Source organism: Pan paniscus, chromosome 1 (assembly GCF_029289425.2).
Source record: "Pan paniscus chromosome 1, NHGRI_mPanPan1-v2.0_pri, whole genome shotgun sequence".
In the NCBI taxonomy this organism is placed as follows: domain Eukaryota; kingdom Metazoa; phylum Chordata; class Mammalia; order Primates; family Hominidae; genus Pan; species Pan paniscus.
Genome location: NC_073249.2, coordinates 48,256,975 through 48,281,473, shown reverse-complemented (window position 1 = coordinate 48,281,473; position 24,499 = coordinate 48,256,975). Strand labels below are relative to the sequence as shown.

The following is a 24,499-nucleotide window of genomic DNA, read 5'->3' as shown; positions in this document are numbered from 1 at the left end:
CCACCTCTAGTCTCCCTATCTGGGACCACAGAGGCAGCAGCTACCACACCTTCTTCCCCTGCAATCCTACCCCTAGCACAGTGGCCTGGTCAGGACTCCAGGCTCCCAGGCTCCCCATGTGCCCCGCTGGAGGGTTCTGGGATCTACAGAGCTCACTGAAAGGACCTTACTGGGCTGGCCTGGGAAGGGGCTGGCAGAGGCAGCAAAGTGGCTGCAGTTGAAGGGCTCCCTGGGAATGTGCACTGCCACCACATGACTGCCTGTCACCTGGGCCTGAAAATCTCCTTCTTTAGGTTCAAGGCATGGTGACCTGCTCAGGCATAAATCTCACTGGGACAGGGAGGCACTGGACTCATATTCGTTGTTAACTCTTTAAGGCACGTGTGCTGCATGGAGGCAAGGTGGATTTGGCTGAGGAGGAGGAAGCCCAGGGTGCTTGCAGGGAGCTCAGGCTGGGGTGGAGGACAGACGTCCTCAAATGTCCCCTCCCTCTTAGGAACCTTACAGGAAGCTCTCCACACAGGCTTGGCAGGTGCTACTATTAGAAGACAGTTTTACAATATTCCTGATTGCTTTCCTCCCGGATTCCCTCACTTTCTTGTTCCCTTAAGCTGACAGCCGGACTGGGCCCCCTTGCCTCAGGATGGGTTTGTGGCAGGGCCCCAGGCTTTTGTTTTTCAAAGCCTGAGAATCACTGCAGCTTTGGGAAGTCTCAGGGGTAGAGCTCACAGTTTGAAGGTGTGGCAGGATCTGGGAGGAGGCCCTGGGACCCCCAAGAAAGCAGGACCCAGCCTCAATTCCTGCCTTAAGAAGGGTGCAGAGGACCTATAACCCTGTCACCTGCACACTGCCTGAGACCCAAGGCCTGGGCACATTCCCCAGGCAGGCGGGATAACTGAAAGCACCAGAATAGCTGCAGTGATCCCTCTCCATCCCAGAGGGATATGTGCTCAGGATCCATGGAAAGTTGGTTCACAGGAAAAAATAAGTCATTTCTTGCACACCTCAGTTGTGGACGGAGGTTTGCTCCGGCTGTGCTGTTTTTCCTGTTTCACAGAGGTTGGAAGTGAGACTTAGAGGGGAATGAGGTGTCTGCTAAAGGCAAGGAGGCGTTGCCTGCTGTGACTGAAGCAACAGCGTTTCTGGTAGGCCGGCCTGATGTGCTGGCCTCTATGGCCAAGCCGCACACTGGGTGTCCAGGGCCCTGGCGTCTCCACAAACACCTCAGCCTCCAGGTTTGGAAGATGACCTGCTGAGGAGTGAGGGAAGTGGCTATGTTTAGCCCAACGAACACTCACCCAAATAGACGTAACTGGAATGGGTATCCCTTGCCATCCTACCTCTGTCTCAGGGGTCTCATTTCCCTCTTCCAGTTCCCTCTTCCCCTCCCTGTACAGCACTTCCCTTACCAGGGAACCAAGCTCCCTCAGGTCTGGGTGGGCCAGACACACCAGGGCTGACTAGGCAGAGGGACAATGGGGCTGAGGGTCCCAGTAGGGCTCTGCATGCTCAGGGTGAAGGGGGCTGGGAGAGAAAGGGAGACCAGTGCTGTCTTGGGTAATGAGGATAATAATAGCTAAGCTTTAGTAAGCACCCGCTTATGAGCCCGGCCCTATTCTGGCCACATGCATACATTTAATCCTCACTGAAACTTTATAAAGTAAGTACTTTTTTTTTTTTTTGCCTTTTCAAGTTTTTATTTGTATACATTTTTGTATTAAAAAGAAAAATAATCATCACAGATTACAAAGGGCTAACGCAGTAATAGAAGAATGAATGAATCTCTTTAGCCTAGAAAGCGGATACTCTCAATAGTATTAATGTCATAATACAAGCTCATCCAAGCGTTTTACATTTCTTTTTTTTAATGTCCTTTTAAATGTGATGTCCTAGCATGTAGTAAAGATCATGTACTATGAGTGTAAGATAGAAATTTCTCCACAAAGCCAGATAAGTTTTCCTCTCTAGTGAGAAATGGGCTATAATAAGTTCTTAAAAATTCTTATCTTCTCTGCCATGAATGAACATGGCTGAAGGTGGAGAGGCTGCAGGCTGGGGAAAATCCAGGGACCTTTCCACACAGGAGGTTCTCTGGGGTTCCATCCCGGAGGGTGTCACATAACCCAGATCACTCTACTCAGGCTTTTGACAAAAAACAACCCTCACCCTCCATAACTAGTCATCTTCCTTGCCCCTCCTTCTCACTTCCAGGGCCTTCTGAGATGTATCTTTCATAAAATCAACAATCAGGGAAGAGGAAAAAAGAGCTAGGATGGAACAAAAGTAAAACGTTTAGCAACTTTGACACAGGGGCTCGGCACCTCTACCTGAGCTGCAGGGGTCCCGGCTGGGGCAGGGCCGGGTGGCCCTCCTCTACTGGCAATGCATCTGCTCCCAGGTGCAGGAGAGGGTGAGAGAGACTCGCACCTTTCAGGGCTGAGGCACACACACCTTCTGGTGTCTGATGCCCAAAGTTTGTGCTGGCATGGACCAACCTTGGGAGCATGCAGGATGAACAGGGGGATCTGGGCAGGCTGCTGCCTTGTGTCTCAGGTCTTGGAGCCCCATGGGAGGATGGTGGGTGTGAGGTGGCCAGCCCCGATGGCCCTTGCCATGACAGCTACATTGGTCCTCAATTCAAGTGTCTTCAGAAAGTGAAGATGTAAACTTCTCTTTGCAACATTAACTTCTAACAAGTCCAAAAAAAAAAAAAAGTACAAGAAGAAAAGAAAAAGCATCCCCCCTCCTCCACCAGCCTATGTTGAGATGAAGCCCTCATCTCTCTGCCCCAAAGGGGCTTTCTCTTTCAAGGATGTGTGTGAAGAAGACGGTAGTCCCCTGGCCTGGGAGTAAACTCTAGATAAGAACAGTCTTTCACCACACCCCAAGGCTTCCTTGTGCCTCCGAGCCCAGTGGAGGACGAACACTGAGGTTTCTGTGGTGCTGGATACAGCACAGGGTGGCGTGACCTGAAGACAAGAAAGGGGGAGGAGGGGGTCCTGGAGTCCAGTGCCTGGTGAAGTGTGGGGCAGGCTCCAGACTGGGCAGGGAAAGGCCTCGGATCCCAGTGTCACAGCAGAGGCCAGACACTCTTCCTTGGTTCAAGGTGAATAGGTCACAGGAACTGAGACGGGCTTCCCACATACAACCACTGGGAGGGAAAAGGTAGGGAAGGGTACAGGCCGGAAACAACGAGGTGCCAAGGTAAGAGGCAGGCCCTCGTCAGCCTGGGATACTGTCTCCTACTCCCAACCCTTGGGCCCAATAGAGGAACCAGTTGAAAAGGAAGGCCCAACATATTTCCATCAGCAAGCAACAGGACCACCAACTCCTCCGTGTTGCCCAGCTCCCACTGAGAGTGGACATACAGTCATACCCATACCCAACACGCATCCCAGTCTGTGCGGGGCGGTCCATCATCATCCTCCCTAGCTTCGGACGACAGCCGACTAAGGTAGGTACTCTTATCCCGTTTTACAGATGAGGAAGCCAAAGCACAGAGGGATTAATTTCTCCAGGATCACATAGCTACCAAGAGGCAGAGCCATGATATGTATAGACAGTTTGATTCCAGACTCCATGGTCTCAACCACTATGCCAGGCAGAGGGGAGAGAAAGATACAGTATGCCTGGGACACCTGGGTACATTTGTCAGATCCCGCCCTCAATCCACCCCAGGTCTGTCTTTGCCCCCCGAGGCTTGGGTTCAGTGTGACTTCAGCTGTGGGCTGTTAGTGCTGGGAGGTCAGAGAAGGAAGGGAATGAACATTTATTGAGCAACTCTTGTGTGCCAAGTCAGACACGAGGTTGTTGCACTCATGGATATAACAGTCTTGAAAAGAAAGATATTGTGGACCAGCCTGACCAACATGGTGAAACCCCGTCTCTACTAAAAACAAAAAAAATTAGCCAGGTGTGGTGACGTGTGCCTGTAGTTCCAGCTATGCGGGAGGCTGAGATAGGAGAATTGCTTGAACCTGGGAAGTGGAGGTTGTAGTGAGGTGAAGTCTTGCCACTGCACTCCAGTCTGGGCGACAGAGTGAGACTTGGTCTCAAAAAAAAAAAAAAAGAAAGAAAGATATTTTGGTCCTCTGTTCACAGATGAGGTGATGGAGGTTCAGAGAGTTTAGGAAGCTGCCAACCAGAGTCTAGATTGGAGGCAGCTTGGTTTGACTTGAGAGCCCGTCCTTTCCTGCGACTCCCCGGGGAGCTAGCACAGCTTGGGCAAAGGCTTTCCTCCAAGGCTTTCCTCCAAGGCTTCTGTTGTTCAGCTATTACAGTGTCTGCAGCCCCTGTGCCTGGTGTGAAGGGGCATGGGTTGGGATGGGTTGGGGAGAAGCTAAGTGCCCTGAAAGGGGACCTGAGTTCTTGCAGTGGTGGGAGGGCAGGCTCCCAGGTGGGTCTAAAATCCAGGCTTTCATTCATTTCCACAGACCCTTTTGGAGAACCATCACTTCTCTGTACAGTGGCCCAGGCTCAAACCACCCTGTGCTCTGCAGGTCCTGGATCTCTAAGGGGTGAGGCCAGAGCTGCAGTCCTTCTGAGGCCCCAGCCTCCCCAGATGGCGAGGGGAATGGGCTGCTGGCCACAAGAGTTGGCGAGCGCATTCCAGACCCTATAAAAAGACAAACACCCTGGCTGCCAGAGGCTTAGGCTCCAGCCTCGTGGAGGACGCTGCAGCAACTTGAACCCCAGGAATGCGACAGGGGCCTGGTGGAGCCTGCTGATGCCTGAGGGGTGGGAAGCCACCCTGCAGCCCAGGAGGGGCCAAATGGGCAGCCATCTTGCAGAGCTTGTCAGGCCCTGCCCTGCCCTGCCCTCGAGGAGAGCAGGCACCATCTACTTAAGAAAAATCTAAATTATTCAGAACTTGGAAATAAAGCAAAGAAAGGATGCCATATCTTTGTAATATCATGTTGGAGCATTTTATAACAGGCCTGGCCAAGGATTATCTAATTATCCAGGTCAGGGTTTCTCAACCTCAGCCCTAATGATATTTTGGTCTGGATACTTCTTTGTTGGTGGGAGGGGGCCTGTCCTGTGCATTGCAGGGCCCCTGCCTCTACCCCACTAGATGCTAGTAGGACACATCTCCGCCCCTGCCCCTCCCCCTCACAATTCCAGTTGTTGCCAAATGTCCTCTGGGGCAGAACTACTTCCCCTCCCCAGTCCCTTGAAAACCACTGACCTAGGAGGGAATGTAACTTTGTTTAGCTCTCACTATTCTGTCCTCTAGAGATGCAAATGAATTCTGCCTGATAGGAAGATAACCCTAATGGTTAGAGTTTTATTGCCCTGTAGGACATTAACCAGCTTGGTATCTAACCTAGCAATCCTATTCCATCATTCTCTCTCCGGTGTCATAACTTCTGCTCCTCTAATTCCCTTTAACTCAGCTTCACACGCCTGCTTGTTCTCTTTTGAGTTGAACTAATCTTTGATATGTGTTCCTTGGATATTTTACTTACAGTTGTGTTTTCACTTTTTGAACATCATACTTTGACATAGGATTGCTTTGAGGGTGAAATGAGATAATGTAGCAAAAGCAATCAGTTTATCATGTCTGCCCAACAATTAGGAAGTCTGATAATTGTTTTTGCTTTTCCACATTGGTCACCTCAGCCTGGCCTAGGCTGGAATGGTAACCCTGCCCAATAAAGGATGTAGGCCTGCCCACAGAGCCACCTGGGCATGTGCAGTGATCTAACCTCTCTGCGCTGTGGTTTACTCCTCTGTACAAATGAGAAAAATAAAAGTACCTGCCTCATGGGCATTCAGTGTGATAACACATATAAGGCATTAGAACAGTGACTGACAATATGCAAGTAATCGATAAATATTGAATGTCATTGTTGCTGCTGCTGCTGCTGATTTGCTGGAGGACTGGGGAGGGGTGATCAGGAAAGCCATTAAGAAAAGTTAGGGGTTTCAAGGAGAGAAGACACAGAGTTAAAGAGAAATCAGGGACAAACGATGGGCAGGGTGAAGAGGAATTCTTTACCTGAAATAATCCTTTGGCATAACTGTTGGGGGTTAGACCCTTTGAATCTAGAACAACCTGGGGGTCTCTGTGACTATAGGCATTTTGGCTGGTGAGCCTGCTCTGTGGGGCCTGCATGATCAAAGTTCCTTCTGTTGATAGATAAAGCACTACAACTTAGAAGGTCTTCACTCATCCAGTTACCTCTCTCAAGTATACAATATCATCCCCATTTTATAAAGGAGGAAACTGAGGGAACAGAAAGGTTACATAACTTGTCTAAGATCACACAGCTAGTAGGTGAGTGGGCCTGGGCTCAAAAGCAGATTCTAGCTCCAGAACCCATTTTTATAACCACCATGCCATAATGGGCTGATTTCAGAGGCCCGTGCCACTGTGACATCCCACAGTTGGCCAGGATGTCAGCATCCTGGATCCTCCTCTTGCCACCCTCTGATCCGCTGCATATTCATTCCCAGGACTCCTTGCTCTCTCTGGGCCTCAGTTTCCTCTTCTATTCAGGGAAGATCCTGGGATTTCCCACTGACACAGAGCAGGCAGAGTCAGAGGTGTACCTCTAGCCCCAGGAAACCCGGGCCCCAAGTCTATTACCCTCAGCCAACGCTGGCAGAAGGGATATAGAGGGACACTGCCAAGGGAGCCTATTCCCACAGACAGCAGTCACATCCCCGACCCTGCTCGCACACACGGCAACTGAGGGAAGCCCTTCTTGCCCACAACCATCCCCGCCCCTGCCCCACCCAGCCAGTTTGGCATGTGCCAAAGTGAGGAAACCTCTGTCATAAAATGCTTGGACCTGCAAATCCAATTACCCATCAGTGGACACAGGCACCTGTATCTCCACACATCTGAAGTTGAACTCACCACCTTCCTCCTCCGTACCCCCACCTGCAGTCTTGGTAAGTGATACTGCCATCTGCTCTGTCCACTTCTGACCCCCAAGTGTCATCCTCCCCCTCCCCCACACCTCCATCCCCACCTCCAGTCCTCACCATGGATTCCACCTGGCAGGTCTTTCTTAAGGCCACCTCACAGCCATCTTTACCATCGCCAGTGCCTTGGCCCAGCCTCCCCTGTTTCCTGCCTGGATGACTTCCCTGGGCTCCCTGCCCCCTTCCCTGCTTCCCATCCCACCCCATGTCACCCCAATCCATGCTCCACATGGGGCCTGATTTTTCTAAATCCCCCCCTGACCTCTCTGTCTCTTGCCTCCAGCCCTTTGCCCACGTGGCTTCCTCTGCCCAGAATCCCTTCTCCCGCTTGGCCTTCTACAATGCGCTCCTTCACAGCCAGGCTACATAATGGGGGGCCCAGTACAAGTGAAAATGTGGGCCCCCATGTTCAAACAGTAGGAAATGAGTGCTGATGAAGGTACTAAATATAAAGCTTTTCCCTTTCTTTCAGCCCCTTTCTCAGCCTACTGTGGTGTCTTTTGATTGCTGTTCAGTGTTGTGCAGGGCAAGTGCAGACCGCCACAAGCACCTCCTCCTAATCTTCCCCCTCCACCCTCACCATCCCACAGCCCGACATCCTGTGCCCTGGCCAGAGGTGGAGGTGTGGAGCCAGGCATCTCCCCTTCACTCAGACCCACCACCTCAACCCATAGTGGACATCCGGCACCCAAGGGTGTTGCAATCTCTGCTTCCTGGGAAACAATAAGTACCCAGAATCAGGGAGGGCCTTGGAGGCTCAACCTCATAGGTCATTTACTGAATGGACTGCAGCAATGTCAGCCCAGGGTAGAGACAACAAGAGCCATGTCCTTCCCTGAGACACGGCCCTTCCCATTCTCCCACTCAGGCCTCTGCCAAGTGGCCCAGGACCCCAGAGGGCAAAACATAAAGCTGAGAGCCCCTCCTTAGAGGCAGGGAGATGGCAGAAGTCAGGACCTTTTGTGAGCCAAGGTTCCAAGCTTGAGGTGCATGTGCCATTGTCCCAATGGACTTCACTTACAAATCATAAATTCAAAGATAAAATTAATTAAAATCTCAATACTTTGACCACAGAGCATTCAACCCCAAATGTGGGGCCCTTCTGAGTGGGAGTCCTCTGGGACTGCATAGGTGGCACTTGTGTGAGCTGTCCCTGTCCTCAACCTTTAGGTCTCAGGTTAAACATCTCATCCTTGGGGAAGCCTTCCTGATCTCAAGACTAGCTTAGGTTCTCTGTCAATATGCTACCATAATGTCCCCAAATCTTGAACCTTTCCCATTTCATTTTAACTACCTGTTTAATTGGTTTTATTATGTTTACTTGTTTAATCCATGTAATGAAGCTCTGTGAAGATGGGAACTGTGTCTATTTGGTTCACAGTGATATCCCCAGTATGTGCCAGGGATGTGATAGACACTAAAGATGCATTCGTTAAATGAATGAGAAAGGTCATGAATAATTAAACCTTAGGCCTCCTTTCTTGAAAGCTATGGGTTATTCTGGATGACTGAAAAGACCCCAACCCTTCTCTGCTACCTACAAAGCAGCCAATAGGGCAAGAGAGAGAGTGCCTACTGCCCCTTTCTACTCTGACTCCTCTCATCTCCCTCTTGCTGGGTTTTGTGGACATGAACAGTGAGGACCCCTGAGCTCGAAGCTGGCTGAGCAACCTTGGGTATCACCGACTTTCTCTGGGCTTCACAATTAAGGGGTCAGGTTAGGAGTCCTCACTGAGCATTCATTTTCCATAGAGCTCTGACATGCCAGGTGGCATTTGCTGCTTTGGAAACATTTCTGATTAGGTTTCTGACTTGCAGGGAACTCATAATACTGTCTTTATGAACTCTAGGCCTAACCCAAGGTTTTGTAACTCCAGCCCACAAACTAAAGAAAAACATACACAGGACCACGTGAAACAGTTAAGGGAGCCAATTTTGTTTCAGGATGGAAGATGACATAACCATTAGGATGTAATTTTTTTTTTTTTTTGAGACAGGGTCTCACTGTGTCACTCGGGCTGGAGTGCAGTGGCATGATCTTGGCTCACTGCAGCCTCGACCTCCCAGGCTCAAGCAATCCTCCCACTTCAGCCTCCCAAGTAGATGGAACGAGAGGCATGCACCACCAGGCCCCACTAATTCAATTTTTGTAGAGACGGGAGTCTCTCTATGTTGCCCAGGCTGGTCTTGAACTCTTGGATGCAAGTGATCTTCACGTCTCAGCCTCTCAAAGTGCTGGGATTACAGGCATGAGTCACTGCATCCAGCAGAGGTATAATTTAATATCCTCCAAGGTGGGGCAGAGTTTTTTGCAAAAGTAGTCAATGTCACAAGGAACTGAGGCTCAAAAATATGAAATCCTGAAGGGTGGGGTAGACCCAGAGCTCTCCCTGCATTCAGGGACGTGGAGACTAACCCTATGGTGTAGAATGCCCAGACTTTAAGAAATGCCTTCCTTGCCGGCAAAGGTGGCATTGGCCCTGCCAACATTTAATCCCACTCTCCTTCCACACTCGGGAGCTCAGAGTGTTTTCCCCTCATAGCAAGCACACATTTAGAATCCCAGCTTCCCATCAGCTCAAGATAGATTCCCATGGAAACCAGCATAAAGGAAAGGCAGAGACGTGTCAGGCCCTGGACACATGCAAATATGCCTCCTCCCTCCCGGGCCCTGCAGTTTCAGTGCAGGAAAAAAGCCCTGTTGAAAAGGTGGTTCCATTGTACTGTCCCCTAGGGAGCCTGAGGCCACTGTTTCTAAGAGGGCTTCCCCTAGAAGTCTTTCTGCCGTCACCCATCACCTTGGCAACACAGCCTGTACAAGAGCAGGTTCTGGCTAGGTGTGGTGGCTCACACCTATAATCACAGCACTTTGGAAGGCTGAGACTGGTGGATCACCTGAGGTCAGGAGTTCGAGGCCAGCCTGGCCAACATGGCGAAACCCCATCTCAACTAAAAATATGAAAATTATCTGGGCATGGTGGCGGGAGCCTGTAATCCCAGCTACTTGGGAGGCTGAGGCAGGAGCATCACTTGAACCCAGGAGGTGGAGGTTGCAGTGAGCCGAGAGCTGAGATCACACAGCCTGGGCAACAGAGTGAGACTCTGTCTCAAGAAAAAAAAAAAAAAAGAGGTTCTAAAATCAGAGAGACCAAGCTGGAGGCCCTACCATAAGATTTAGATGTGGGTGACCCTGGGTAATGTACCTAAACTCTCTGAATATCAGTCTCCTTTGTCTTTTAAATGGGTCTAATAATGTTACTTACCCCACAGGAGTAGTTATAGGGATTAAATAATACAATAATGTAAAATATTTAGCACAAATCCTGGCATTTAATAAGCACTTACTAAATGCTAGCCATTTTTATTATTAATTAGCTATTGAGTAAGTAAGTCCCTGAACCTCTCTAGGTCTCAGTTTTCTCATCCATAAAACAGAATGAGGTGGGGAGGAGGTAGGACAGCTTAATTTTTGAATATCCCTTCCAGCCCTGGCATTTTATGGTTCCAGGTATGTGTTACTGATGAAGGGGTGAAGAGATAGTGGTATTATAGAACTCTAAAACATGTCCTTGCTTCAGATTCCTGGATAAAACTCTCCCATGAAGGCAAACTTAGTGGACACAAGTTTCTTATGAATTACATCTGGGGAAGAGAAATTAGCATTCAACCTCTGTGGCTCACTAGCTGACCTTACTAAGCCTCAGTTTCCACATCTGTCAAATGGAACCACTTTATGAGTTGGTTGTGAGGATTAAATGAGTTTACTCTCATCAGGTATTAGCACAGTGCCTGGGACCAATGAGTGCGTGCTCAGTGCTGGCTGACAATATCACAGAATCTGGAATAAGCAGGTTGACCCTGGAAACCCATTGAGCCACTCAGCCAGCCCTGCAGGTGGCTGGGGATGCAGGGCCTGCATCGTCAGGGAGTTGAACCACCAGCACCATCCCCCAGAACAGAGTCCACCAAGGGGGCCTCCCCAAGCCTGGGGCTGCAGGCTCGCAGGAAGGGAGATGGAAGGGCCAATCTTACCAGGCCGAGGTTCAGAGAGTTGTTGTCATCTTCTGGCATGGGCAGGTACACGGCCAGGGCCACACAATTGGCAAAGATGGTGAGCAAGATGATCGTCTCGAAGGGCCTGGAGCCAGGGTTAAGGAGAGCCCTCGAGTGAGGCAAGGGACTTACAGGGTTAAGGGGAAGAGGGCGCTGAGGGTCAGTCTGGACTGTGACTCTGATGCCAGGCTGCTGGACAGGCTCATGGACGCTCGCCCACACTGCTCCTTCCCTGAGCCCCTGCAGGGTACAGTGAGGACCAGGTTCCTGCCTTGACATCTGGCTCCCTCTCCTCAGGAACAAGTCACTTTCATGTAGACTCCTTGGAATGGCAAAGGTCTGGTCCCTGGCCGAGGGCTCCTCAGCTTTAAGGCCTAGGGGGTCTTCACACCGCTCCACTCTCAGTGCCTGTCCATGCCCTTGCCTGCTCCCAAGGAGCCATGACTTTGGCAGATTCTGGCCAATCCACAGAGGCTTACCCAGATAAATGGCATGGGAGGGTAAGGGTTGATGCAGGGTAAGGTTGAGAACTCACTGAGTAGGACTGGGAACGAGAGATGGAGAGATGAATGCTGAATTTCCAGAGCCATGTGCGCATGCTGGTGTGCACGTGCTCACACCCGTCACACCTCACCCCTCCCAGACACACCCACCCCGCCACAGCCATTTCCAGAGGGTACCCCAGGCCCATGGCTTTCTCGACTTTCTGGCCCATTAGGCAGCAAGTCTGGAAAGAGCTAGAGAAAGCAAGGGAGGAAGCGAGGGAGTTGTTTGGGGGTGGATGGGAAGGCATATTATGTAGTTGGGCTTGACAGAAAAATCCCATTCTCTTCCCAGTAACCTCCAGTATTTGAGAAAAGAGGAGGGCCACAGGGGCAGGGGGCTACGAGAGGGGAAGGCGCAGAGGAGCAGAGGATGGAGGAGAGGGAGAACCCACAGAGTAAACCTGATTGCAGAAGAGAGGCAAGGAGGGAGGGCCTAGGAGGGTTTGATGTGGGCGATCCACCGCCTGGCCGAGAGCGGGTCAGGGGAACAGGGCTGACCCTGACCCCAAACTATCTCTACTTGCCCCACGTTTCTCTTGTCCTTCCAGTTATCCCTCATTCTCCTTCCTTCTAGGGAACAGCTGGTAGGAGCCCAGCCTTCCAGAACTCTTCAGAAATATTTCAAATATGCCCCACCCTCGCTCTCAGAACCCACTTGACACAGCCCTCCCCTTCTCTCTGTCACTCCTTCCTCCCTTCCCCAAATAACCCAGATATTTTCATCATTCTCCCCGCTAGAGCAAATGCAAACATAGCATGAGTTTCAAAGTCCCTATCCCCAGGGTGGCACGTCTGAGCTAGAACAACCAGGCTTGTTTGGCCTGTGTCTTGGAGCCACTGAGACCAGGTGTCTTTCAGATCCATTTCTCCCCTTGGCTCTGTCCTCAGCTGGGACCTGCCCCCAGAGGAAGCCTTCCTTCAGCTCACCTCTGTCCACTGTCACCCCCCACCCAACCCAAACAAGGGAGAGTTTTCTCAAAGAGGCCATCGCATCTTTTTTTGGTCCCTATCCTATTCTAAAATGAGGCTGGTGCTTCAAAAACCTAGTGGCACCCCATGATAATGTGGATTTGGGCACACATGGGAACAGTCCCCATGAAACAGGCCCCACCCATAGGTGGTCAGTAGGCATCTCTGGTTGTCATCCAGGACTTGGGTGGCCCACTCAGGCCCAGGAAGCCCCACCAAGTCCTCCTTCTCTTCCTCCTCCTCCCCCACCCTCCTCCTCTTCCTCCTCCTCCCCCACCCTCCTCCTCTTCCTCCTCCTCCCCCACCCTCCTCCTCTTCCTCCTCCTCCCCCACCCTCCTCCTCTTCCTCCTCTTCCTCCGCCTCCCCCACCCTCCTCCTCTTCTTCCTCTTCCTCCTCCTCCTCTCCTGCTTAGCTGAGGGCTCCTTCCCCCAGCTCCTCACTCAATTCTGTGAGTTCACCCCATGTCTAAGTGCCAGGCCTCCCTGGCCCTCCTGTAGGAAGTTTGTGCTCTGTGATCACCCCTGAATCCCTCCCTCATGACGCACACTCCCCCCACGGCCCGGGCCCTGAAGGATACTTCCATTCTACGATGCTGATGCAGGCCTTCCTCAGGGGGTTCTCCAGGGTCAGGCAGAACAAGGCCCGGGGTGGCCTTGGCAGAATCTCAGGAACCGGCTTCTTGGGCTGTTTCTTTCTCAGGCCTTCATCCTGGGGTGAGGATGGCTCCATGGCTTCCCTGGGAATCTGGCTTTCTCCTGCTCCCCCACCCCAGTGGTTTCCCTTCCCTGCGTCCCCAATGCCCCCGCCTTGGGGACTAGGCTGGCTGAGGCTGTCGGCTGAGCCTGCCCTGCTGAGCCAGCCAGGGGGCGGGGGCAGGAGTGGGGGCAGGAGGATTACTCTCCTCGCTCCCAGCAAGTAAAATTAGCCTCCACTCGGCTCCCCGCTGCCGGGCCTGAGCTCCTGAGGCCAGGCAGCTGTCATTCCACCCAGCCCAGCCAGTGACTTCCCAATCTGTCCCCTGAGGAGGGTGGGGTGGGTGGGGGGAAGAACTTACACACAGGCCTGGGTTGGAGCAGGGGCAGTGGGAGAGGGAGACAGGATGGAAGGTTTCAAGCCTGGGGCAACAGAGGTCAGGAATAGATAGCCTTGGATATGGAACCTCAAACTGCAGAGTGGCCCCCTCATGCCAAAATTAGGCTTACCCCTCCTCAGCCCCATGACATTGTCTGGAGAAGGCACTGGGCAGCCTAAGTCAGGACAGCTCCACAGCAGCCCCTACCCATCTCAGTATCTGCACCATCAGCCAAAACTCCCCAAGCATACCCTCAACCCACCCCTACAAGCAATCCTATGTCAGAGAAACAGTAAACCCCTCTCCAGTGGGCTAGAAGGCTCCCAGAACAACCCTGAGTGTGCACACCTCTGGCATAGCACCTGCCTCACTGTGGAGCATCTGCTGTGTATCTTTCTTCCCCACCTCCTCCCATCCCTACAGGTGTAAAGGTTGTGTGCATTATCTCTGGGACTCTGGCCCCTTCTCTGCACAGTCCCCCTATGTACTATGCTCCCTGTAAATGTTCACTGAGGCCAAGCATGGTGGCTCACGCCTGTAATCCCAACACTTTGGGAGGCTGAGGTGGGAGAATGGCTTGAGCTCAGGACTTCAAGACCAGTCGGGGCAACGTGGTGAAACTCTGTCTCTACAAACAATACAAAAATTAGCAGGGTATGGTGGTGTGTGTTTGTAGTCCCAGCTACTAGGGGGGCCAAGGTGGGAGGATCAGTTGAACCTGGGAGGTTGAGGCTGCAATGAGCCAAGATCTGGCCACTGCACTCCAGCCTGGATGACAGAGTGAGACCTTGTCTCAAAAAGAAAAGTTCATTGAGGATAGCCACGGTAATCCCAGCACTTTGGGAAACCAAGGTAGGTAGATAACTTGAGGTGAGGAATTCGAGACCAGCATGGCCAACATGGTGAAACCTGCATTCTACTAAAAATACCAAAGATTAGCGGGCGTGGTGGTGTGCACCTATAATCCCAGCTACTCTGGAGGCTGAGGCAGGAGAATTGCTCAAACCCAGGAGAAGGAGGTTGCAGTGAGCAGGGATTGAATCACTGCACTCCAGTCTGGGCAACAGAGCAAAACCTGTCTTAAAAAAAAAAAAAAATTCATTGAACGCCTGAGCTAACAACACTGAATCTTAAATGTGCTGAGCTAACAGCGAACCCCACATACCCTCCCAGCAAGTACTCTGGGCTGGGAGTGGGAATAAGAAAGGGGCACCAGGAAGGGTGAGGGTAGACAATGATCTAGGAATGAGAAAATTCAATAATCCTTTTATTTAGCTCTTTGGTGCCAACACAGTGCCTATGTACCTATATGCACACCCCCTCCCCCAAGGCTTACAGTCTGAGGGAAAAAAACCACAGTCCCCACCCAACCTGGGACAAAACTAGACGACCTCATGGGGGGGATGCGGGGAGGGAGTAACCCCTCCTCCCAAGCCAGGAAGCCAGAGAACGCCACCAGGGCACACAGGTCGCCTCTGCTGAGTCTGTAGGTTCGGTCTGGGCTGAGCGCCGGCAGCAATCTGGCCTCCCATTCCTTCCTCTGGGTTCCTTTCTCGAGGAGTAAGCGTGCTCCCAAAGAAGTCGCTAGTATTTGAGGCCATCTGGTGGAGAGCAGTAGCATGGTAACCGAGGGCTCAAAGTCGGGCTCGCATCCCGGGGACTCGCAGAGACTGGGCTGCGCCTGCGGCAAGGAAGGACGGAGCAGAGCCACCTGAGGCCGAGCGGGAGCCAGACCCAGGGATGACCGTCCTGGGGAGCCCCTCTGCACCCCGGAGGGGACGCAGGACGCCCGAAGCAGTCCCAGGCCCTGTCCCTCGCTTCACCCACGGAGCTCCTAGGTCTCTATCGTGCCCATCGTACCCGCTGCCCTGCACTTCCGCCCCAAGCTGGTGGAGGAGGGAGGGTGTCGCAGACACGGGAGCGCCGCGGACCTCCTACGGTCACCGTCCTGCGGCGCATCGCGGGTGACCCAACAGCCTCCCGCTGCTCCCGAAAGTGGGACGGGGCCGGCGGATCATCCTCCAAGCCGGGGGCGGCCACAGGCCCGATCAATGGCAGGATTCCTCCGACTCCAAGAAAGGCGACCGGGAGAAGCAGGAGGACTCGGATGACTCCGGCACCAGGGAGGAGGGCGCCCGGGCCTCGCCGTCGCCAGGGCGGTCGGGACGGGGGGCGGCGGGCGGCGCGGGGCAGGGCCCGGTGCCCGGGAGGCCGCGGGAAGCGGGGGGCGTCGAGCCGTCGGGGGCCGAGCTCAGCAGCTCTTGCAGGTACTTTATGTAGCGGATGGCGGCGCGCAGCGTCTCCACCTTGCTGAGTCGCTTCTCAGCCAGGGCGCCGGGGAGGTGGCCGCGGAGGCGCGCGTAGCCCTCGTTGACGCACTTGACTCGCTGCCTCTCGCGCTCGTTGCGCTTCTGGATGAAGGCTGGCTCGAAGGGGTATTCGTAGACCCCGAAGGCGCCGGGGAAGGGCACGTAGGGGAACACCCCCGCATAGGCGTCGTAGTAGGGCGGCTCTGCTGGGCCCGGGTACAGCAGGAAGGGCACGTTGCCCAGGGGCTCGGCGGGGGGCAGGGGCGCCTGCCGGGGAGGGGGCACGACGCCCAGCTGCATGCAGCTGGGGGGCCCCAGAGGCCTCCGGTCCACCAGAGCCCGGCAGAAGTTATTGTTCATGGTGCCGCGTGGAGCTGGACCCAGAGCGAGGCCTCCACCGAATGGCCCCGGCTTGGGGTCTGCACCGTCTCCACCAGTGGGGCAAGTCACATCGCTAGCAGCAGCTCTTGGGTACCAGGACTTGCTAGGGCCTCTTTTCGCCCTTTAGGGTGGCTTCCAATGACTCCCTAACAAGGGCCATCGCCCTAGACAAGTGTGGCCCCTCTCAGGAGGTCGGTGCACGCCTTCTCAGAGCCAGCCCATGGCGCCGCGGAACTCTGAGGGCCCGCACCCCGTTCTGCAGCACCCATGGGCATGGCCACAGACCCGCGCGCCCTGCCTCTTGCTGCCACCCAACATGGGCACCTCAGGCCTAAACCACGGGCTCCATGTCCTCCACACCCACCCCAGCGCCTGGTCCTTGGTCCTCACGGCCTTCGGGATCCCCGGGCTGTCCGGGGTCCCCAAACTGATGGCTGCTGTTAGGAGTGCGCCAGCTCAGTGGAGGGAGTCCCCGGGAACATTTCTAAAGAAGAGGAGAGGAGAGTGAACATATCAGTTAGGAAAGACCTGTATTATGGGCTTCTTTGTATCATCCCCACCCGCAAACGGGATTGTAAGCCTCATGAGGAGAGGCGGTTGGCTACTGAAGGGGCACAGATCTGGGTTAAAATCTTGTGCCCACTCCTTAATAGTCGGGTGACCACTTTGAGTCGTGGTTTCCATAACGGAAGGGCAAGGGAAACATCCTTGACAGGAAATTAATAAGATATGAGAATCAAATGTGAAAAAATATATGCAAAAAACACCTCCTAAAGGGCATAGCTTATAAAAATGCCCAGTTTTGTCATGTCCCTTGAGAGTGAGGATTAAGTCTCATCACTGATCCCTTCCGGGGTCTTACATCTAGAAGAGGGTCTGAGACTGCTTATTGGATTAGCAGCAGCAGCCATCAGCCAATGAGGGAAGCCAACTCTTTATGGAAAGGAATGCCTCTTTGATAACAAGGTAGGTGTTGCTGGTCCATTCAAAGCCCTCTGTCTGGCAGAGACAGTCATCAAAGCCTTCCCTGCCCCAGTCCCTATGGTCTGGGATACACCCTCTCACCCCACCCTGGGTTTCTCCATGGCACCTAATGGAGGTGTCTATCTTTCACCTGTATGCCCTGAGCCTAGCCCAGCCCCTGTTGAGTATTAGATGCTCCACAAATACATGTGGAATAACAGAGAGAGGATTAGGCAGAAAGCTGGGTTTGTCAGGGTGGGACTGATTACACGTAGCCTTTCATAGGCTTTAGGAAGTTGTTATTTCAGAAATAATTGGTGTGTGTTGAGTTTAGGTGCCACCAAGTTTCATTGCATGTGGTTATCAGATCCAAGTTAGGTGCCATTTTGTCTAGGAAAACTCTCTGATCGCACTCCCCCCTCTTGTGTGTGTCTACAGTGTTCCATAAGTGCCATCTTAGCACTTATCACACTACTCTATTATTTTTTCCCTCTTCATAAAAGATGATCAGGACTTAGCAAGTGAGTGAGTGATGGGCAGCATGACACCTTGGCCACTGGGCACGGCCTCTCCAAGAGACAGAAAGGAGCTAGCTCTCTCCCTGACAGGAGGAGGTGGTGGCAAACTCAGATTCCTGAGAATGTCTCCTTCTGCACCCTCTCACCTCTGTCCTTTTTGCAGGTCCTGAGTCTGTTTCCAGCTAGCTTTGTCCTCCACACTAAATGAGGACCAAGAAAAATCAACAATGATTCTAAGCGTCATGGAGACTTAGATATGCTCTCAAAAGTGAAACCAGGCTGGGCATGGTGGCTCACGCCTGTAGTCCCAGCACTTTGGGAGGCTGAGGTGGGCAGATCACTTGAGGACAGGAGTTCGAGACCAGCCTGGCCAACATGATGAAACCCTGTCTCTACTAAAAATACAAAAACTAGCTGGGTGGGATGGTGGGTGCCTGTAATCCCAGCTAATTGGGAGGCTGAGACAGAAGAATCGCCTGAACCTGGGAGGTGGAGGTTGCAGTGAACCAAGATCATGCCACTGCATTCCAGCCTGGACAACAGAGCAAGACTCCATTAAAAAAAAAAAAAAAAGAGTGAAACCAAATGTCTGAGAATTCAGGACAAATTCACATATCCCTCCCCTTCTCAATGGCCTTCAAAGCCTCCCCATTGCTTTCAAGAGAAGGTTCTAGAAAATGTCTCCCAAACAGACCCTCAGATCTCTCGGGTCAGTCTTCTCTGGAACTCTTTGCTCTCCGGATCTCACACTTGGCTTGTGCTGGCTCCGGTCCTGGGGGCCCTCTCTACATCTCTCTGCTTTACCCAGAGTCCTGCCATCCTTGATTCCAGCTCCTGCCCATCCTGACTGCCTGAGCTCTCCGGCTTCCAACATGGGTTGTGCATTCTAAGATGGCACATTCTTTTTAAGGTTGTGCATTCTATGTCTTCAACCAGAATGTAAGCAGTCGGAAGGCAGGGGCTAGGGCTTTTATTTCTCAGGTAACACCTATCAGTCCCTTGCTCAAAATGATTTTCTAGCGGTTCTCTTTTATTGTACAAATTTGGGATCCAGACTACACTCTCCCATATGATCCCTGTCTATTCATATTTGACTTAATTATTTAAATTTAATTTGATAGGGGTCAGAAGTTTATGACAATTTTAACAAGTACAACTTACTATTTGTTCATGTTGATTTAATATTCATAACTTATTTATTTTCCTCATATACTATTTACCTTTTTTCATACAACAATTCAGAAAGGTGATTCAAACAAGAAACTTCACAGCTGGACTATGTATTTCTTAAGCCAATTCTGTCTTTACTGTTAGAAAAGAACTGATAGGCCAGGCGAGGTGGCTCATGCCTGTAATCCCGGCACTTTGTGAGGCCAAGGAGGGAGGATCACTTGAGCCCAGGAGTTTGAGACCAGCCTGAGCAACATGGCAAAACCCTGTCTCTACAAAAAATTTTAAAAATTAGCAGGGTTTGGTGGCATGTGCCTGTGGTCTCAGCTACTCAGGGGGAGGCTGAGTAGGGGAGGATGGCTTAAGCCCAGGAGGCAGATGTTGCAGTGAGCTGAGGCTGCACCACTGCACTCCAGCCTGGGCAACAGAGCAAGACTCTGTCTCAAAAAAAAAAAAAAAAAAAAAAGAGAACTCATAACCTATCTGCAAGATAGCATAAGGGGGTACACAGCTGCAAAGGAATTGTGTTCTGCATCTATCACTGAATACCAGAAGCTGAGGAACACAGTGTAGCATATGACCATTAAGCGGCATGATTTTCATTCAGTAAATATGTATAGAGGGTCCTGGATATCCTGGGACTGCTCTAGGTACTAGGATAGAACAGCAAACAAACATTGTAGTGAAATAATAATAATAATGATAATCATAGCTACACTTATTATTCATGATGTGCAAGACGCCGTGCTAAGAGCCTGATGTGAATCATCTCATTTAATTCTCACGCCATCCTTGAGAGGTAGGTGCTAATATTGTCTGGTTTTACGGGTGAGAAACTTGAGGCACATGAAGGGTAAGTCACTTTTTAAAGGCCCACTGTTAGGAATTCATGAACTAATAAAGGTTAATCCACCACCTCAGTTTCCCACCTCTTCCCTCAGTATTTCTACTAGTGACTTCTCATCTGATCAAAGGAACAGAGAGGTTTACACTGACCTAACAAAAGGATCTTAGTAAATTATTCCTGCTGGAGAGGAATTACAATTATAATGATAATTCCTGGAGGGGATGTCCCGCTGAAGATTCCAATTATAATGCTGTTATTTAGCTTCTGCTAAGAGAAGAACTAAAGGTCACCCCGGTCATCTTTTGGGAGGGTAGCACCCCCTTGAAGATGTGTTTGGAGGGTGGCCCATGGAGTTCTGCTGCTGGGAAGATACAGACTGGAGTATCATCAGACTGAGTCAAGCAGCAGGAGCCCCCTTGCCTGAGCTTAGAAAACCTGAGCAAAGGCCCCAGGAGGATCTATCAGTAGCAGGGAACCTACTCATCGGCTAAGTTCATGGGACTGGGCAGAACCAGCTATCAATAGCGCCACGGTGTGGTGGTGAGACGCAATGGCGGCAACAGGTTGATGAAATTCGCATCCCGACCCCACGGGTGTCGAAGTCATCACTTCTGTGACAGCTCCCTTTGGGGACTGTGGGTCCCTAGGTCTCCTGGAAAATTCAGGGTAAGAGAAGACCCCTTAGGAAAAGCTCCTGACTTTTCTGTCAACATCTACTAATTTTCTCCCTGTGTTTGTGAAGCAATTCGTATCACTTAAACTTTCACTATGTACACATACATAAAATATGTATTAATACAATTAGATGTATTTTGTTGTTTTGAATTAAAAATAGCAGTTGCATCAGCATTAGGCAACTTACTAGATAAAAATGTGGCTCTGAAACAGTGGAAGAGCTTTTCCTCTACTCTTAGCCCCCATGGTGACTGCTGAAAGAGCTAGTTGAGTGAACCCATTGATTGCATTGAGTAGGCACAGACTATTAGTTGCAGGCAATGCTGTCCACCTTTTTAAGGGGCCCTGGTTCCTCTCTGGGACCAGAGCCACTCCTTGCCCTCAGCAACCCCATTCATTACCAGCTGTACTCTAGTTTACTTTGCCCTGGGAAGCAGCCGAGCAGATGTGCTTGGCAGGAAGTAACTGCTGTTCCTCCCCAGAGCTTTCTTCGTGGTGCAAGCTACACTGAGCTGTTATGCCTGCAGTCTGCGCTCAGATGTACCATGTACAGTTAGTTTGTTTAGGGCCAGCTATCATCAATTGTTGTGCAAAGAACTTTCTAATCCTCAAATCTGACTTGCACCAGAGAGGGCGCATTGCCAGCGGGGGTCTCTCGGGCCTCGTTTGCAATACCTTGCCGATTCTAATTGTGTAGCATTAGTGTTTGCCCCACCAATATTAGCCCCTTGTTGTCCCTATTGCCAGAGGATCTCACTGTCCACACCCCTGGGGATGGCACATTATCATAACTTGCTGTTAATGGTTTCATACTCATCCCCTGCCCATCTCTCCCAGGCCTCTCCCTGGTGCTCAATGTTCACCAGGGCCCTGTCTCCCCACCCTCCTCAGCCTTATACTCTGCATGGGCAACAGGCAACCTGAGGTCCCTCTCCCCAGGGCTCTTCCTGTCACTGCCCCCAACCCAGGCTGTAAACTCTGAGCCCAAGAACTCTGGTCTTATCCTTCTTTGAGACACACAGTACATGCTCAGTTAAGTGTTTGTTGATTGACACTGGTGGGAAGCCCTGGGGAGGCAAAGGCAGATGTGAACTTTGAAGAAGCAGACAACATAATTCTACCTTTCAGGCTTTCCTCATTGTCTTTAGCAGGACTGGAACCAGAGTTGGGGGTCTGAGGTCAGGAATTGGCTGAACGTTGTCTCTTTCAACAGGGAACCCATGGCTCTGAAGGAAGTATTGGGGAAAGTGATTCCATAGTCTTCTTCTTCTCCTACCACTCTGAGAGATTTCTGAGAGTTGACCAGTCCATAATGCTGCTTTTGGGCAGCAACAGGGAGACTGCTTCCATAGCCTCCCCTCTACCCACTGCCGCCAAAAACTGGGAACATTTGTAAGGAAGTCCCAAGGACTCAGAATGACAGAACTCATTAGCTTTGTGGAATCCTCACTCATTCCCCTGCCTCCAGGCAAGGTGGTTGCTAAAACCTTTCCCCTAAGGGCTCCATAATTTGAGAAATGCAGCTCCCCGCATTTCCCTCCTTGGATACCCACATTAGCATCAGCCCTTGGAGGGCACGTTAGCATCAGAGGCCCTGGGAAGCCCTGCAGGTAAAGAAACCTGTTTGTATTTAACCCCCAAATTCCCAATGGAACCACAGAACACTTAAAAAATGGTCTTAAGCCCACTAGCATCAAATAGAATACACTTCAGGAAATTCTGCCTTTAAATCTCCAGGATAAATATATTTTTTTAAGAAACAAATAGGGGCTGGTGTGTGGCTCACACCTGTAATCCCAGCACTTTCGGAGGCCGAGGTGGGAGGATCGCTTGAGCCCAGGAATTTGTGACCAGCTTGGGAACTTTGTGCTTCTAGTCTTGTTTAAGTCTTACTCACCGCTACCTTTTCCTTTAGGAATTCAGTTTTGTGTATGGTTTCCAATAGGGTTCTGTTTTAATTTTGTAGACCAATAATTAGCAGTGTCGATTTATTTAGCATTCATTAAGCAGGCCATCTTTTTATCACTAACTTGAAAAAAATCTCTCATTAAATATCGTATTCATCTTTCATTAGGTTCTGCATACTTTAGTAGAGACCCTATCTCTACTAAAAATAAAAACGATTAACTGGATATGGTGATGAATGCCTGTAGTCCCGGCTACTCAGCAGGCTGAGGTGGGAGGATCAGTTGAGCTCAGGAGGTGGAGGCTGCAGTGAGCTGTGATTGCGGCACTGCACCCAGCTGGGTGACAGACTCAGACCCTGTCTCAAAAAAAACCCCCAAAACAACAACAAAAGACCAAATAGGAAATCTTACAATCTCCCTTGGGGGGTCTGTCACATAACCTGTAAATATTTCTAGAAGGATAACCTCACCACCCCCACCGTATACATAGTGAACACTCCAGACCACATATTCAACATAAGCAATCCTTTCAGAATCTTGACGGGTATAGTTTCAACACTGATGGGAGAAGGGGCAGCCAGGCCCTGTGACCATGAGCCCACATGGCACCTTGCTGGGTTAGAAAATGATGCTTCATGCTCTGGGTGGGTGTTGTGCAGGCGGGATTCCAGCCCCACTTGCCCCCTTAGCCTGCACTGAATGAGGAAGTACTGTCCATGGGCCCCAGAGCCTGCTTAGCCCCTCACGCTGCCCTCCACGCCATCCTCCCTGCCTCAGGTTTGGAAACCTCTGTTGCTCCCCAGCAACCTGGCTGCATCCAGTTTCACAAAGAGAAAAGCTCACAGAGCTTTGACATGGGCTGACCAAGCCAAGTCCTCAATGTGGCATCACTTTGCTGAGAGTCTTAAAGAAGAGAAACGGTGGAGAAGGACGGGCTCGCGTGGATTAGGTGCCCTCTGATGCTTGGTGCTTTGCGGCGTGCTCTGCTTTCCTTATCCCATGCTATCCTCACACCTGAGAGAAGGTATTACTGTTCCTGTTTACAAAAGAGGAAACAGGCTCAGAGAGGCTAAGAGAGCTGCTCAGGGTCACACAGCCGATTGAATTTACCAGGGTCTCATTGGGTTGATATGAGGACTTTCTTGGCCGGGCAGGGGTCCCCACCTTTTTTATGAGTAATGATTGTTACAGGATCTCCTGGGGGTGGAGCTGGGTGAGGAATTTAGTCCTTCCCAGTTCCCTGAATATAACCAGGCATTTGCAATGCGTGGAGTCATGGGAAGATGTTCCCAGAGGCAACCACCCCACTCCTAAACCCTGAGCACGGGCTTTAGATTAAACTGGCCGAGATGAATCCTGGCGCTGCTCTTACTGGCTAAGTAGCTTTAGGCCAGTTACTGACTTCTATAAGCCTGTTTCCTCATCTGAAAAGTGAAGGTAATAATACCTACCTTAGAGGTTACTGTAAAGACAAAGGTAATGTATGTGAGCCACGTGGCACCTAAAAGCAATTGAATTAATGGTAGCTCTTATTGCCGGTAAGGGACGGGTGACCTTCAGAAAAGCTCCCAGAAGCTCTAGGACCCTTGGATGTGGCTAAGAGAAGCCCAGGATGGCAGGTGCCCCACCAATATTGTTCCACCAATGCTTACACCCAGTAGCTTCCCACAGTCACATCTGTCCTGAGTCTAAAAGGAAAATTCTATGCATTAAATGTCCAATTTTTCCCCTCCAATTTTTGAATGAAAAGGGTAACTGAATTCAAATAATTCTAATAAATTGAATTTATTCAACCATGTGTTCTATCGCCTGTCAATCCACCTACCAAATAACATCTCCTGAGCTCCTTCAAGGAATCCTTCTGTGGGTTGGGGACCCAGCAGAGGACAACCTCAACTGCTGCCCTCAGTTTAGTAGAAGAGAAAAGGACTGCATCTTAGTGCCCACACATACCTAGCACTTACCTATATGCCAGCCGCTGTTCTAAGTGTGCTACAAAACTCTCATTACAATCTTATGATGTCAGGACTGATGGTATCCCCAACTTACAGATGAGAAGAACAAGGCACAGAGTGGTTAAGCAAATTGCCACAGGTCACACAGCTGATAAGTGTTGACCTGGGATTCAAGGGATCCTTTCTACACTCTGGGACTG

At 51.0% G+C, this 24,499-nt stretch overlaps 2 protein-coding genes across 3 annotated transcripts in view; both read right to left on the bottom strand.

Annotated features, from left to right (window-relative positions):
• CACNA1S (calcium voltage-gated channel subunit alpha1 S) overlaps nucleotides 1-13,318 on the bottom strand; it is a 73,070-nt gene extending 59,752 nt beyond the window's left edge. The window contains exons 1-2 of the mRNA XM_055109934.2: nucleotides 13,080-13,318; nucleotides 10,966-11,071 (exon numbers count right to left, since the gene is read on the bottom strand). Of these exons, the coding sequence (XP_054965909.1) occupies nucleotides 10,966-11,071; nucleotides 13,080-13,231 (258 nt within the window). The 5' untranslated portion in view covers nucleotides 13,232-13,318. The remainder of the gene's footprint in view (nucleotides 1-10,965; nucleotides 11,072-13,079) is intronic.
• Nucleotides 13,319-14,776: 1,458 nt separating this feature from the next.
• Nucleotides 14,777-24,113, bottom strand: ASCL5 (achaete-scute family bHLH transcription factor 5). 2 transcript variants are annotated; one of them, XM_055109923.2, is made up of 2 exons: nucleotides 15,435-24,113; nucleotides 14,777-15,255 (listed from the first exon to the last, which is right to left on the bottom strand). In XM_055109923.2, the coding sequence occupies exon 1, from the start codon at nucleotides 16,241-16,243 to the stop codon at nucleotides 15,623-15,625; it is 621 nt and encodes a 206-aa protein (XP_054965898.1). In that variant the 5' UTR covers nucleotides 16,244-24,113; the 3' UTR covers nucleotides 14,777-15,255; nucleotides 15,435-15,622. The 2 variants fall into 2 exon arrangements, with proteins under 2 accessions (XP_054965898.1, XP_054965902.1); XM_055109927.2 differs by having other exon boundaries at nucleotides 15,506-24,113.
• Between the last annotated feature and the right edge of the window lie 386 nt (nucleotides 24,114-24,499).